At 46.7% G+C, this 14,890-nt stretch overlaps 1 protein-coding gene across 3 annotated transcripts in view; it reads right to left on the reverse strand.

Moving 5' to 3' along the window:
- The window catches only part of PPM1H (protein phosphatase, Mg2+/Mn2+ dependent 1H), a 259,467-nt gene that overhangs the window by 32,827 nt on the left and 211,750 nt on the right, over positions 1-14,890 (reverse strand). For 2 of the 3 annotated variants that reach the window (XM_027071352.2, XM_027071351.2), the window contains exons 7-8: positions 12,846-12,909; positions 9,165-9,272 (exon numbers count right to left, since the gene is read on the reverse strand). In XM_027071352.2, coding sequence (XP_026927153.1) covers positions 9,165-9,272; positions 12,846-12,909 — 172 coding nt within the window. Of the gene's footprint in view, positions 1-2,624; positions 3,318-9,164; positions 9,273-12,845; positions 12,910-14,890 lie in introns of those variants that run through there. The other variant, XM_027071354.2, reaches the window with a different exon arrangement.

Genomic DNA, 14,890 nt, shown 5'->3' on the forward strand with positions numbered 1-14,890 from the left:
CCCCCCCCAAATTTGTTTGTTTGTCTGAGACAGAGAGAGAGAGAGAGAGAGAGAGACAGAGAGAGAGAACACATAAGAAAGGGACAGAATCCCAAGCAGGCTCTACGTTGTCAGTGCAGAGCCTGATGCAGGGCTCAGTCCCTTGAACTGCAAGATCATGACCTCGGCTGAAGTCATGAATCAGACGCCTAACTGACTAAGCCACCCAGGCACCCGGTGCGGGGAGCTTCTACAGGCAGGGTATGGTACGGAGCCTCCAAGATGGGCACTGTCAATCCCGGCCCTCCCTGTACAAGCACACTGCTCCTCTCTTCCAGAGGTGGATTCCAATTCCCCTTTCCTCAAATGTGGACCAGCCTTAGTGATTTCCTTGGCCACTAGCATGTGGCAGAGGTGATGGTTCTAGGCCTTCTGAGGCCAGGTCCTACAAAGTCCTATAACTTCTGCTTGGCACTCTTGAACCACTCACTGTCGAGATGTTTTCTCTCAGAATCCAGTTGCCATGCTATGAAAAGCTGAAACCCCATGGAGAAGCCATGTGGAGCTGCCTCAGCTTGACTCTTCAGCTGCTATCTGCCCTCACATGCCAGCCATGGGAGTGGAGCCACTTTGGACTTGCAGCCCATCTAGCCTTCAGATCCCTCTAGCTCCAGCTGACATCCAGCTGTGCTGTTGCAAGACTCCCAGAGAGAACCACCTAGCTGAACCCGTTCAACTCACAGAACCATGAAAGGCAATAGCATACAAAGACATATAGTACACTGTTCCATCAAGACTCCATGTTCCGGGGTGGTTGGTTTTGCAGTCCCTGAGGGCACAAAGGCATTATATTGTGATGTGTCACTTCTAGGCCCTCTCTCTCTGTGGGGCTGGGGAGAGAGGATGGGGCATGGAGTCCCCTGGAGTTTTCTCCCTGGTCTCGACTTGTCCATCGCAGCACCTGTTCCCTTTGCTGCTGTCCTCTAGCAGGTAAATATTAGGCAGACTACTCTCTGTGGGGTGGGGAGAGGAGAGCCCACAGCTATCCAGGGCATACATTTAATCTGGGGGGGGGGGGGGTGGAGGACAAGAATAAGAAGTCCATTCTGGTCCGAAATCCATACCATGGTTTCTGGTCTAACTTTATACTAACTATAAAGTTAGTTTCATCCCAGGCACCTGTGTCTATGTTTTTAATTGCTCAGAAAACTCAGAGGGAAAAAAAAGCATAAAATTAGTTTTCCTCTCTGGACCTCCACAAACAGCATTCTTCCCTTTTCTTAGGCTAGAGAACAATTTATTTTTAATTTTTAGAAAATTTCACCCCGCTTCATCCACTAAATCCAGTCTGCCATCAGTTTTCATTACATTGTTTCTTTAAAATGTCTCTCGGATGTACCTCCTTTTCATTTTCTTGGTCCCTTCCCTAGCTTTTGTCCTCCTGTTACAGTTTCAGTTCTACAGCCGTCACCCTGTTTGCCTCTCTGCACCTCCCCACCCCTGTCTACGTGCTGTGACAGGCCCCCACCCCAACATTTATCATGCTGCTCTCTTTGCTGAAGCCCTTACCTACTGCCTTGGGTTTGGTTCCAGGCCCTCCAGAATAATTAGCTTTGTTATAGCCAATAGCCCTTCAAGCTATCTTCCAAACCCAGTGACCCCATAAGGCAGATTTTACTTCATAACAGCCTCACTCCTGGTTCCTTCTTATTCTTGTCCTCCTTCTTTGATTATGTAGTCCTGTCTCCCTCTTCTGAACTCCCCTCTTCTCTTAGGAAGCAGGAATCACAGGGTTTATGGCTGATTATTCTATTAGTCCCCCATTCCAACTTGTCCCAAAATTCCTAATGCTTTCGAGGACATGTTCCCTAGTGTGCTGATCAAAAAACACTATCGGACTCATGATCTCTACGTATAGAGCCAGTGAAACTTCGTGGTCTTAAGAGGAGCTAGGAGCTAATACTTATTATGCCACGTTCTGGCTAAGTACTTTATTTATATATGTTATTTAATTTGTTCCTTGAGTTCCTGTCCTCTTTTTATTGAAGAGGAAGCAGAGATTTGGGTAAAGTACCTTTCTCAAGGTCACCCAGCTGGCAAGAGAAGAGACAGAGCTTGAAGTCAAGACTAATTACCAGTCTGAGGTTTTAAGTTCCACATCACACCACCTCCCAAGGTATTTTTGAGGGGAATTCTTAAAACCAGTTTATCCTACTCTACCACCTGAGGATGATTACTGTTACTGTTTTATTAAATTTCCTTCACGCATGTATTTGTCTACACATGCATGTAACTTCCTACCAACTTATGATCACACTCTTTGTATATACAATCATATTCTGTTTCACTTAATATAGTACAGCTTTTTCCCCTTTCATTATGCACTGATACTGTTTTTTATACATTGTTCAGACTGCAGAAAGTACGCAATACAATAAAACAGGCTCTTTCCCAAAATGGGACTTTGGCTTGGGGTATGAAAAGCTACCAAGAATAAGGTGCTGTCAACAATGAGCTCTTCTTTTTATTTTTTAAAAGTTTATTTATTTTTATTTTTGAGAGAGAGACAGACAGAGTGTGAGTGGGGGAGGGGCAGAGAGAGAGGGAGACACAGAATCTGAAGCAGGCTCCAGGCTCTGGGCTATCAGCATAGAGCCCGACGTGGGGCTCGAACTTACAAACTGTGAGATCATGACCTGAGCCGAAGTCAGAAGCTTAACCACCTGAGCCACCCAGGTGCCGCCCCCCAGCAATGAGCTCTTAAATACTGTTCATGTTTTCATGGGAGACAATAGGGGAGGCTCAAACTAGACAGTCATTCTCTCTTAATATGGAAGTGACTACTGGGAATCCCTAAGTGTAAAGCCTTCCAGAAGCTGACGGGGAAGGAAGACTAGTGTTTCCTGACCATCTCTGACCCTGCACCAGACCTAGTACCAGGCAGCTCCACAGATCTTTTCTTAAGTCTATTTATTTTTGAGAGAAAGAGAGAGAACACAAGTGGAGGAGGAGCAGAGACAGAGAGAGACACAGAATCCGAAGGAGGCTCCAGGCTCCCGACTGTCAGCACAGAGCCCAACATGGGGCTCAAACTCACACATTTCAAGATCATGACCTGAGCCTACGTCGGACACTTAACCGACTGAGCCACCCAGGTGCCCCTCCGCAGATGTTCTTACTTGCTTTTCCTAGCACTTTGTGAATACAGGCATGTTCACCTCACCTGAGGGAAGGGGAAGGCAGACTAAAATAATGCAGGTCACGTGGGCATTCAGATACCGGAGTATAGGGTCTTCCTTCTCTTGGAGAAGGCAGTTTCAGATGAAAGAAAAAAATATCTAGATGAAGAAAAGAATGAGCTAAATGAGTCATCTGCAATTACAAAAACCCGCTGACAGGAATCTTGAACACCAGGGAAAAGAATAAGGAAGCCTAGAGAAAACCGGGCTCCTTGTGGTTCAGTCTGGCAGGGAGGGCGGGGGGGGGGGGGGGGGGAGGGGGGTGACGCAGAGTTGAAGATGGGGGTTGGCTTTGCAAACTGGCCTCCACTTGGAAAAAGACATTGTTCTTCCAAGGGCCCAAAAGGGGGCTCAAGGCAGTCCCGGAGTGCAGGCGGGAAAGCAAGTAACATGAAGAGGAAGGCTAACTCTAGGGAGGGCCTGCTACAGGTCAGAAAGGGCCACGGAGCAGAGAGCATCTGCAGGTTTAGGCTGCAGACCTTCGCCAAGGTGCCTGAGTAAGAGCACAGCAGGAAGTGCGCTGGACTGGGGCGGGGAGGAGAAATGCTGGAAGAGAGGCAGCTGCGAGTCTGGGCTCCAGTGCCTGAGTTCCCGGATCCTTTCCTTCCCTCCTTGAACTCTTTCAGGATAGTATAAGGAAGGTGAACTTTGATGTGCTTCATTGAGCAGGAAGATGGGAGACCTGGCTGAGGCTGTTTCTCTTGCTCAGGAAAGGCTGCATCTCATACTGTGACACAGAGAAAACACAGTGCTGTGGACCAGATGAGAGTCAATACGCCCCCACATTCAACGGTCAGGCCAAGGCCTGGTTGGCGGGGGCCTCTGGTGGAATTCAGTTCTCGGCCAGAAATCCCTGCCTTAGACCTTGGAAGACAGGAGGGAGGCTCAGCAAACCTGGCGGCCACTCTTTGGGTTTGGCAAACTCGAGATTTTTCCAGCGCCTTGTGTTTCAGTGAAACCGAAAATGTGTCTGGCTAGAAACCCTTCTCTAATTTTTAAACCCCTGAGCATTTTTTACGTAAATCTGATACACATGTTTTTGTCTTATTTTTATTTAGCTCATCAAATCGAATTAGGAGCTACAATGATGAAGGGAACAATGCTGATTTCCAAGAAGATTTTGGAGACTTTTTACTTAGAACTAAATCACATTTTCTCCCCAACTGTTAAAATTACCAGACTGAGCTGGATTTGAAATTTAGAAACCAAATGTGAAATAAAGACCCATGCTTGGCAAAGATGCAGCATAGCAGGGGAATGTTCTTAGGAAGTCACAGTTAGAAAGCCAGGGTAGGCGTGGGGTGGGGGGTGAGGGGATGCAGGCAGGAAAGGAGGTAGTTACTCTTCATTCGATGGTTTCGATACATTTACCCGGCTTCCACGCTCCCCAAAAGACTCCTGCTAGCCACTGTCTGGTGTCTGACTTTATCACTACCACCCAAGAAAGAGGAGTTTCTGCCCGAGATTGGGAGTGAGGGGGGTCTCCTGTGTCTGCCTTCCACACTCCTCCATGGTAGCTGACTCCAGATGCTCCGCCCCTTCCCCCTAAGCTCCCCCTCCCCGTTCGTGGTTCTGGCTAAGGCCCCTCCATCTGGAAGCATTTAAAACGTACAACGATTTTAATCTCATGCAAAGGAATCTTGGGATCTACACTACATACCCATTAAGCTAAATTATACGTGCACAATCTTATTTTGCACAATTCTGTCTGGCCCAGGTTGGCACAGACAGGTTGGCACGCTAAAGGCTATTACTGTCTGTCCCAATGACTTTCTCCACTATGCCATCATTTTCTACAATTTCAGTCCAAGGCCAGTAGTGTTTCTTTGAGAAACTTGAGCCACTTAGGTCCCAGGACAAAGATTCTCTTCAGAGACCCTTGAACCTTGACTCAAAGAGGGTCCCTTGGACACTGTCCAAAGAAATGCCTTTGAACTCAGCTTCTCTCCCCTACAGACCTGCATCAAATTAGACTGACCTGGTACCATCTTGTTACTTAATAACTGTACAACCTTGGGGGAGTTATTTCGCTTCCTTGCATCGCGATTTACCAATGTGTAAAATGGGCACACTAATCATATGTACCCCATAGGGTTGTTGTGGAGGATTAAATGAGATACTGTGTGTAAAACACACAGTAAGTTGTCTGGCCCAGACTAAGAAGTTAATAGATGTTACTGTTATTATAAAAACGACATTTTAGCGAACTCTACAACTTTTCTAAGAGCACTTACATTTTTCCAGAGGTGGCCGGTTTCCTTTCAAACATGCCCACCTGCCCAATCCCTCACCAAGGCGGAACCATTCAACCCAATTCCCTGCAAACAAGCATCACTCTAGATAAGGGACATGAGGTTTCTGATCAACCAACTGGGATTTTTCATCAGTCCCCAGGCAGTCTCCCATGCATGCCCAAGTTTTAAACCTACAGCCTCTTTTTTGGAGCCATGGTAACAGAACGATTAGAGATCTATAATCTGCATAGAAATCATTCTCCTTCAAACCAAACCAAACTTCTCACTTTATCTAGAAAGCACAGGTATCTGTGGAAGTGGGTGAGAAGGAGGTTTTCGCTCTGCTTTAAGAAGCAACATGAGGGGCGCCTGGGTGGCTCAGTCAGTTAAGCGGCCGACTTCGGCTCAGGTCATGATCTCGCCGTCCTTGAGTTCAAGCCCCACGTCGGGCTCTGTGCTGACCGCTCAGAGCCTGGAGCCTGTTTCAGATTCTGTGTCTCCCTCTCTCTCTGCCCCTCCCCCGTTCATGCTCTGTCTCTGTCTCAAAAATAAATAAAACGTTAAAAAAAAATTAAAGAAAAAAGAAGCAACGTGATTATTTAGTGTTCCCTGAGGATCCCCCTGCCCCCCCCCCAAGAACATGAGTCATACTTCATTTGTCTCTTTTGCAAAGAAAAAGGTGATGGCGCCATTAATATATCCGATGAGTGCCTCTCTCGCAAGGGGGAAAATATAGAATCCATGAGTCTAGTATTTATTGTTTTTCTCTGGCCGGCAGAGGAAATTATTTCCTCTGGCAATAATTCATGGATCCTGGTGTTGGCCAGAATAGAGGGGTCAGGGATCCACTAGCTTCAGTGACGCCTTGGACACTTCAGTGATGCCTTGGATTCTGGTCCTCATCATACAGAATTGGTGTGAGGACTAAAAGACAGACATCTATGGGTTCTTGACAAATGGTCATTATTATTTCCACCAGGCTGACCTCACGTGAAATCCTGGGTGATATCAGGAAATGGGTGTATCTTCCACGGCTTATATTTATTGGAGATATCCCCCTCAGTGGCTTCCTAACCTCCTGTGACTAGATGTATCTTGAGTGCCAGCCTCAGCAATAAAGACTCTAAAAGAACCACCCCCTTGCTCACAGCCCTGCCAAAGGGGTGGATGTTGGTGGCTGTTTCTGCCCATGGCTCTGGAGAAGACAACGTGAAGGGGTGATTTATAGGCTGGGAAGTCACTCATGGCCTGGTATAAAAAGTGAGTCGATGGGGCGGCTGGGTGGCTCAGTCAGTTGAGTGTCTGACTTTTGGTTTCGTCTCATGTCATGATCTCAGTTTGTGGGTTTGAGCCCCAAGTCGGGCTCTGCACTAACAGTGAGGAGCCTGCTTGGGATTCTCTGTCTCCCTCTCTCTCTGCCCCTCCCCCTCATACACATTTCTCTCTCTCTCTCCCCCTCTCTCTCTCAAAAATAAACAAACATTAAAAAAAAATTAGTCGAGTCAATGAGATTCCTCTCTGGTAATCTGTCATCAAGAGTGAGAAGCTGAGTTGACTGGTAGCAGAGACACATGGAACTTGATTGGCCACGTTAAGGGCAGAACACCCTCATGAAGGTGACATGCCCTCAGCCCATTGCTGAGGCTCTCCAGGGGTGCCTTGATTCCAGAACCACTCTCCCATAAAGGCTGGCTATTAACGGTTCTTCCTGTGGACGCCACAAACATCTCTTCTAATAATATTGCAACAAACACCTCCTCTTTTGAATTAGCTTGAGTGGGTTTTGGTTTCCTCCAACAACAACAAAAAAAAGGCTTCAGTAAAACAGCACCTACCAGGGCACCTGGGTGGCTCAGTTGGTTGAGTATCTGACCTCAGCTCAGGTCATGATCTTGTGGTTCGTGAGTTCAAGCCCCACCCACGTTGGGCTCTGTGCTGACAGCTCAGAGCCTGGAGCCTGCTTTCAGATTGAATGTCTCCCTCTCTCTCTACCCCTCCCTTGCCCATTCATTCTCTCTCTCTCTCTCCCCCGCCTCCACTCTCAAATAAATAAACATTAAAAAAATTAAAAAGTAAAACAACACCTACCCTTGGGAAGAACATGCAGATGGAGCCATATCTAAACATTCTGGGCATTTCTGATGCAAGGCGTTGCTTTAACAGGTAATTGCACAGAATGCAAACACCACTGGTCCCCGACTCACCTCTCCCTGGCTCCCCTTTATTGTAACCCTTGGAAAAGTCAAAGCTCTCTCCTTCAACCTTCCTTGCAGCAAGGGGAGGTCATGTGACACAGTTCTGGCCAATGAGATACAAGTGAAGACAGACAGGCCGCCTGCCCACTCTCTTCCTGCCTTGCCTGAAGATGTTATGCTCAAAGCTGCTTGCAGCTCACATTCACCATCTTGCAACGATGAAGGAAAAGTCAGAGAAGCAGAGATGCCTGCTCTGGCACACTGGAGGTGATGCACCAAACAGTAGTAGCCACCAAACTCCAGCCTCCTTGTTATGTGAAAAGAATAGAGCCTTAACCTACTATTACTTAGATTTCTCTGTAACTTACAAAAGCAAAATGTTTTCTAAAGATATACCCTGCAACAAAACTGGATGTTTCCCATATCATAAGAAAAATGTGTTGTTGGTTTTTTGGGTGTTTTTTTTTTTAACAGTTTCAGGTGAGGGGAAAAATTTTTTTTTTCAATGTTTATTTATTTTTGTGAGACACACACACACACACACAGAGTGTGAGCAAGGGAGGGGCAGAAAGAAAGGGAGACACAGAATCCGAAGCAGGCTGCAGGCTCTGAGCCATCAGCACAGAGCCCGATGTGGGGCTCGAACTCACAAACCACGAGATCATGACCTGAACCCAAGTCGGATGCTTAACTGACTGAGTCATCCAGGCGCCCCAGAAAAAAAAATCTTTTAACCAAAGATATGACAACCTGTTTTTCAGTTAACTTCTCTAAACATCAGCTGAATGACCCAAGTTCTGCAGGCAATTAAAATCTATGAGGGGATAAAGTATATATGTGAACAAGTATGATATAAAAGCAGAGAGTGGAAATGTCTTAAAAGGTAGCTGCTTTACGTGTCTCAGTATAGAGAGAGACATTATTTCTGGATGGGGGAGGGAGAAATCAGGAAGTCTCCACAGGAGAAGCATGTGTTAAACCCTAGAGAAAAAAAGAATTTGGATGTTTGCAGACAGGAGGAAAGACATTCTAGTCAGAAGGAATAGTTTAAGCAACTTTGGGAAACTGAAGGCCATGTGCAGGAAGGACACAGCAAGTTCTTTCTGGCAAGTTTAGGGGGGAACAAAGATCAACTTTTTGGTCTAGAAAGTCAGACAAATTATAATAAGCCTTGAGTGCCAACCATCGGAGTCTGGGCTTCATTCTCATAGCCCCGGGATATAGTTTCTGAGCAAACGGGTCAGAATGCCTGTTTAGGAAACTTGGCCTGACGACAATACGTGGGATGGATCGAGGAGGCAGGAAATGCCACTCAGTGGCTATGCAACAACCACCTGGGCAGGAAGTGAGGAGGGTATGAAGCAGGACAGTCAGAGTGAGGATGGAGTGGGACAAAGAAACACTGCAGAAGCACATGTGACGAAAGGTGGCTACTGTCTGGGTATGGGGTGCAAGTCATGGGAGGAATCATGTAGAAAATATTTGCACAAAATAGAAACAAAAACCCCATGTAGTACCTCTGGAGCTGAAGACAGGAATGGTTTTATGTAGATGTTGGAGTCATGCACCTTCAGGTCATGGTCCCCAAGTCCCCTGGTCACTCCAATAGTTGCCATTACTCGGGCCTAGGAGTATAAGCAGAGGGTCATCAGAAACACTCATACAGAGAAAGCATTCCTGTCGTAATGTGGCTGCCACACGCCAAGAGAGATGCATTAATTTTCCAGTTCATTCTGTCCCTCTCCAGGCCTCCTGCTCCTAACTTAACGTGGATAGCTGTTTCCAAAGAAGGGCTCGCCAAGGTCACTTATGTACTTAAGGAGTGGTTTTTCTACTGATTACCTTAAGTTTAATGGGTTGCTGCTGTCTCTTTTTGGCTTTCTTTTGTAGAGGCTGGAAGGGCAGCCAGTAAACTAAATCAATACATGTGGGATGTCTACAGCCCCTGAAATCAGCTCAAATCAAATCCAACACGATCCGTCCATCCATCCGTCCGTCTGGGATACACCCACCCTACAAGTATATCTGCCATGTCTCTAGTCCCTGACAGGCACTAGTAAAAGATTTAAAAAAAAAAAAAAAAAAAAAAAGCAGAGGCAGCTCACCAACCCCCCCCCCCCACCCAAGCTCATATATTATGCTTTATGGTACAGAAAAAAAACCCTTTGCAGCTCTGTCACCTGTCCTGCATAACATCCCCAACCAAGTCCCTCTGGGTGGAGAGGAACAAAATGTCACTTTCTTATAAGTACAAAGAGACCTCAGGGTTGAGACCTCATCATCTGTGCTTTCCGAATAATAAATGAACAGTTTTCTGAATGCTTTAAGGAAATAATACTATTTTACTAATGGCTGCACAGTCCGCCTTTTATCTTCTGGGATGCCACAGATCTGATCTACCCAAACATTTCCTGAGCACCTACTATGTACAGACACCATGCTGTGGGGCACAAATGTCTAAGGACTTGTACCTACTATAAAGGACCTTGCAAAGGGAGATAAGAGATGCGTGTCTAACAATATGTAAAATATGGCCAAGGGCTGAAAGACACATAAGCCATGGGTTATATGAATTCAGAGGAAGTAAAAATTCTGCTGAGAAGGTTTCCTGGAGGTGGTGGCACTACATTTTTGAGCAGAAGGATGGGCAGCATTGGGATGGGCAAACAGAGGGATGGACTGAAAGTCATTCTCGGTAGAATGGAGGCCAATGGCCTAATGCTTGGATCGTCAATAATATATCCAGTGTCGTTTCATGGGGAGACGCAGGCGTGAATCCTCACTCTACTGTCTGGGTAATGAGATTAACGTACAAACGCTAAGAAACATTACAATCTACCATATTGCCATCATCTTCATCCTGTCTTCCCAAAAAGGCTATGGATTTTGGAGTAGGTTTTGGATCAGTAGATGGGCAGGTTTAAGTGGAAACGAAAGCATGGTTTATTTTTTTAAAGGCACAAATCAGAGGGGGTAAAATGCAGACACGTGATGTGAAGCCTGGGGTCCTCTGGTCAGGTGGGCTGCAGAAGAAACTCTCTGCCCCGCTGGGGAGCTGGATCGGCTGGCTCCCTCCTAGCTAAGAAGTGTTCAATCCTGAATTCGAAAATTCAGAGTCCCTTGAGGCCCCTCCACTCTCCCCACTGCAATGGCAGCTTCTCTGGCTGCAAAAGCACAGGTGGGCGTTTTAGTCTAAAGAAATCTGATGTTTCTGCTAGTTACTGAACTTGTTTACAAAGCATGTAGGTGTTACCCACACAAATCTTTAAAAGCATTGGCAGAAATAAAATGAAAAGTTAAGGCAGTGAAAGTATTCTGGAGCTTTTGGTTAGGTGTATGCAGATGGGAAAGACAAAACCCCTGCAAAGGATCTAGATGGAACTGACAGGTTACAGCTGTAACGATTTCTCAAGGGTCCGCTGACAGGGATCTTGTGCTGCTTTACTATGGAGCAAGTCTGGGACAGACTGGAGCCACAGCAGCTTTTAAATAGGCCATCAGGTACAATGACAGAACTTGCCAGCTGCCTATCACAGAGCTGTCAGGCCCTAATTAACTGAAATGCTTCAGGAACATGATGTCCTGGTGAAAGGAACATCGGCTTAAGGGGGAAAGCCCCTGCTCGCTTAAATCTTACTCTGATTATCTTCTAAGAACACATTAGTCCATTGTCCTTTGGTATGGAGGCCAGTATACTGTACATAGCTGACAACTTTATTCAATACTGATGCATTTATTGTCAGGTACCGGGCTGGGCAGATACTAGGGATACAAAGATACTAGGAGGTGGCTCTCAGCTTCTTGGAACTTGCTGGGTGTAGCAGGGTCATACTGAGAATCTCAGCCCCACAAAGAGCCGTAGCTGCAGGCACAGGTCACTGGGCTGAGAGATGTGCATTCACGGTACCCATCCTACTGAAAGGTGCACACTATCAGGGACAGAATCACTGGAACACTATCAGGAACAGAATCCTTTCCTGTCGTGATTCTCAACCAGGGATGGTGAGGTGGAAGGTGGTCTGTTTCCATGAACAGGGAAAGTTCGTTTGAAAACTGGTCCCTGTATGAATCGATGTTCATGTTTCACTCCCCTCCATGAAACATCTCCTTGTACTGACATCATTCCTACCCTGAGCCGCGTACCAAAACCTGCGTGCTCTCTCACACGTGTGCGGCTGGATGCCCGTGCACACACAGGCACATATGCCCACACCTGCCTGTGAAGACATCCTTTGGTTTTTATGAGGAGTCACTTCATCCTCAAAAAAAAAAAAAAAAAAAAAAAAATCCTATCGAATACTGGAAAAATTCAGTGGAAGTTTCTTTTTAATGTGAACCATTTTTCACGTCTGACTGGAGCTCTCAGCACAGAGGTGAAGTGTATTCGTGCTCAGAGGAAGAAGGCAGTGCCTCAGAAGCGGTTTGTTCTCACTGGGAAACCGTTTCAAAGCTTCCTCATCCCCAGTCCAGGACGGCCACCTCCTCCAGCCTCGCTCTACTCACGGACCAAGGTGGACACCCTTCCTTCTCCACAGTGTGCCCGCTGCTGAGGGTGTCGTTCTGACCGGGGCCCTGGGAGCACATGGCGAACGCTCCTTGCTAGCTCAGCCTGGGCTCTGGTCCCCGAGCTCCATCAAAGTGAAGCTTTGGGTCCCCTTGCCTGGGGCAAGTGGAGCAGCAGCCTTGCAGAGTCTGAACTCCCATGGTGGCGTGGGAGAGCTCTAGAAGCAGGTAGACGACCATGGCTCCACATGTCCTACCACCCCTGGCTGGCTGTGTGGCTGCCTGAGCGGCTTGCACCTCAGACCCTCAGCTGCTTCTGCTCCCAAATGGATATTCTACCGCCGGCTCTGCCTGCCTCGTGGCTTGGTGTCAGAAATACAAAGAGATAATGTTTGTGGATGTGGTCATGTTTAAACACCGTAAGACGTTATGGAAAAGAGATGTGAGAAGGAGAGTGTTATCTTCACAAAAGTGACTTCGGTCCCTTGTGCTCCCCGCTCCCCTCCCCCTCCCCCAGCCCTGCCACTCCTTGGAGACCCTCGAGACAGGGGGCCTGCAGGATGATGGAAGGCGATATTCTTCCAAGCTGTCAAGGCCATAAAATCACAGGCTGCTGAGTGGAACACAGAGACTGCCACGGGCTGTGCAGAGACAGAGCCTTGCTCTCTCAGTCCGGGGGAAGTGCACATGCCTACCTTCTTGCCTTCTCCATATATAAGGGGAAACTTCAGGTCATCATCCTCAATGGTTTTGTATGCCCTGTAGGGGGATAAACAACATTTACAAAAAAAGGTTTGCACTCAGTGACCCGCTGCCCTGACACAGGCGACCGGGTTCTTCATTCTCCCTGACACTCCCTCCATCACTCACCGCACTGCCAACCTCTTTGTGCCTGGACTTCTTCTTACCGAATCGCACGTTTGTGAATGTAATTAACAAATCAGAAGATATCAAGTGTGTGTTTACTCACAGAGGGAGAGGGTAGGGTGGTATATTTGTAATCGGCAAGAAGGGGAGGTGGGATTCTGTCCTGGGTGTTTTGTGCCTGTATGATAGTGAAGCCCCAGCAGCAGTGACAAGGGTCTTGTCCTTAACCCAGAGCTGGAAAACAGCAGAGCTCAGAGGCAGATGGAGTGTGAAACTGCTCCAGGAGCTGGTTCTGACCTTCAGGGATTGTTTATACCAAAGCAGCCTCGTACTGGGATGGCTGGAGAAGGAATATTTAGAGACTGTTTGACCTCCATGTGATATTCAAGGTTGGCAGAAAATTCTTTGTTTCACAATAGCTATTAAATGGCCATTCGACACACGGAAAGAAAAGCCAGTTTATGCTTCAGTGGTTTATTCCAGACATGGTTGTCCAAATGCCATTACATACACAGCAGAGGCTGGCCAGGCTAACCCAGGAGAGAAAAATGAAGTCTGTGTCTTGCAATTTTGCTCATAAGAAGTTAAAAAACAAAAAGCAAAGGAATGGGGCACTTGATTACTAACTATGCCACTCTGGGCAAGTAGCTCCACCTTTTTTGGTCTCAGTTTCCTTATCTGTAAAATGAGGATCATCACAGAGGATGTAACGAGCTGAGCACAGAGCCTGGCACTTGGGAAGTACTCATTTAGTGGTAGCTATTACTAATACTTCATAGATAACTAATAGTTGGTACCCCAGCTTCCCTTTCTGCAAAATGGGGAGAGCACTACCTCAAAGAAGTATTAGTATTACACTAAGTAAAAACCAGGTAGCTTTTATTAGGCTAGGTGCTAGAAACAAGATGCTTCTCGGAAGTAATGTCTGCTGAGTGCACAAAGAAAACTAATTTGTGAAATGGGCTCCTAATCTTGGATATATACAGGCAACTTGGGAGTGAGCATGCAATCAAATTTATGGAAGCTCTTGATACACAAATGAATGCAATCCAATTCAAAAAGAGTTCAACCCCAAAGCTAATGCCGGGACACCTTTATTTCCAGGGAAGTTATTTAGCTAAGGTGCTCCTTCCCAAGGGACCAGTGAAGCTTTGGCACCAGATGTGCCTGGGCTTCCTGTTCAGCCCTGAGCAAGCGAGTGAGCCTCTCTGGATTTCAGGATCCTCATTAATCAGAGAGGGGGAAACTGAAACTTACTGGTGGGGTTGAAGATGAACATGGGCTAATGACCGTGCTGAGATCGCGAAGTCTTCAGCACGGTGCCCGGCACATGCCAGTTGCTGGTACAGCCATCACGTGAGCCCAGAGATACTCTAAGGAATTCAATTTTCAAAAAAAACCCGTACTATATCCTTTCCCCAAATCTATCAAATTAACACGAGGTGGAAACAGCTACTCTGATGTTTTTATACTCACATGAACTATTTAAAACGCTGTGGTATACAAGTCACTTGGGGAGCAAATAGAGCTATTATTAGAATACACTCAGCTTGGGGACTGAATGAGTTCTTAGCCCAGTGGTTCTCAACCCTGGCTTTACATGGAATCACCTGGGAGGGCTTTAAAAAGTCCAGACGCCCATGGGGCGCCTGGGTGGCTCAGTCAGTTAAGCAACTTTGGCTCAGGTCAAGAACTCGTGGTTTGTGAGTTCAACCCCTGCATTGGGCTCTGTACTGACAGCTCGGAGCCTGGAACCTGCTTCGGATTCTATGTCTCCCTCTCTCTCTGTTCCTCCCCCAGTTGTACTGTCTCTCTCTCTCTCAAAAATAAAGATTTAAAAAAAAATTTTTTTTTTTTTTTAAATCCAGATGCC

The sequence above is a fragment of the Acinonyx jubatus genome, chromosome B4, assembly GCF_027475565.1.
Source record: "Acinonyx jubatus isolate Ajub_Pintada_27869175 chromosome B4, VMU_Ajub_asm_v1.0, whole genome shotgun sequence".
NCBI lineage: Eukaryota > Metazoa > Chordata > Mammalia > Carnivora > Felidae > Acinonyx > Acinonyx jubatus.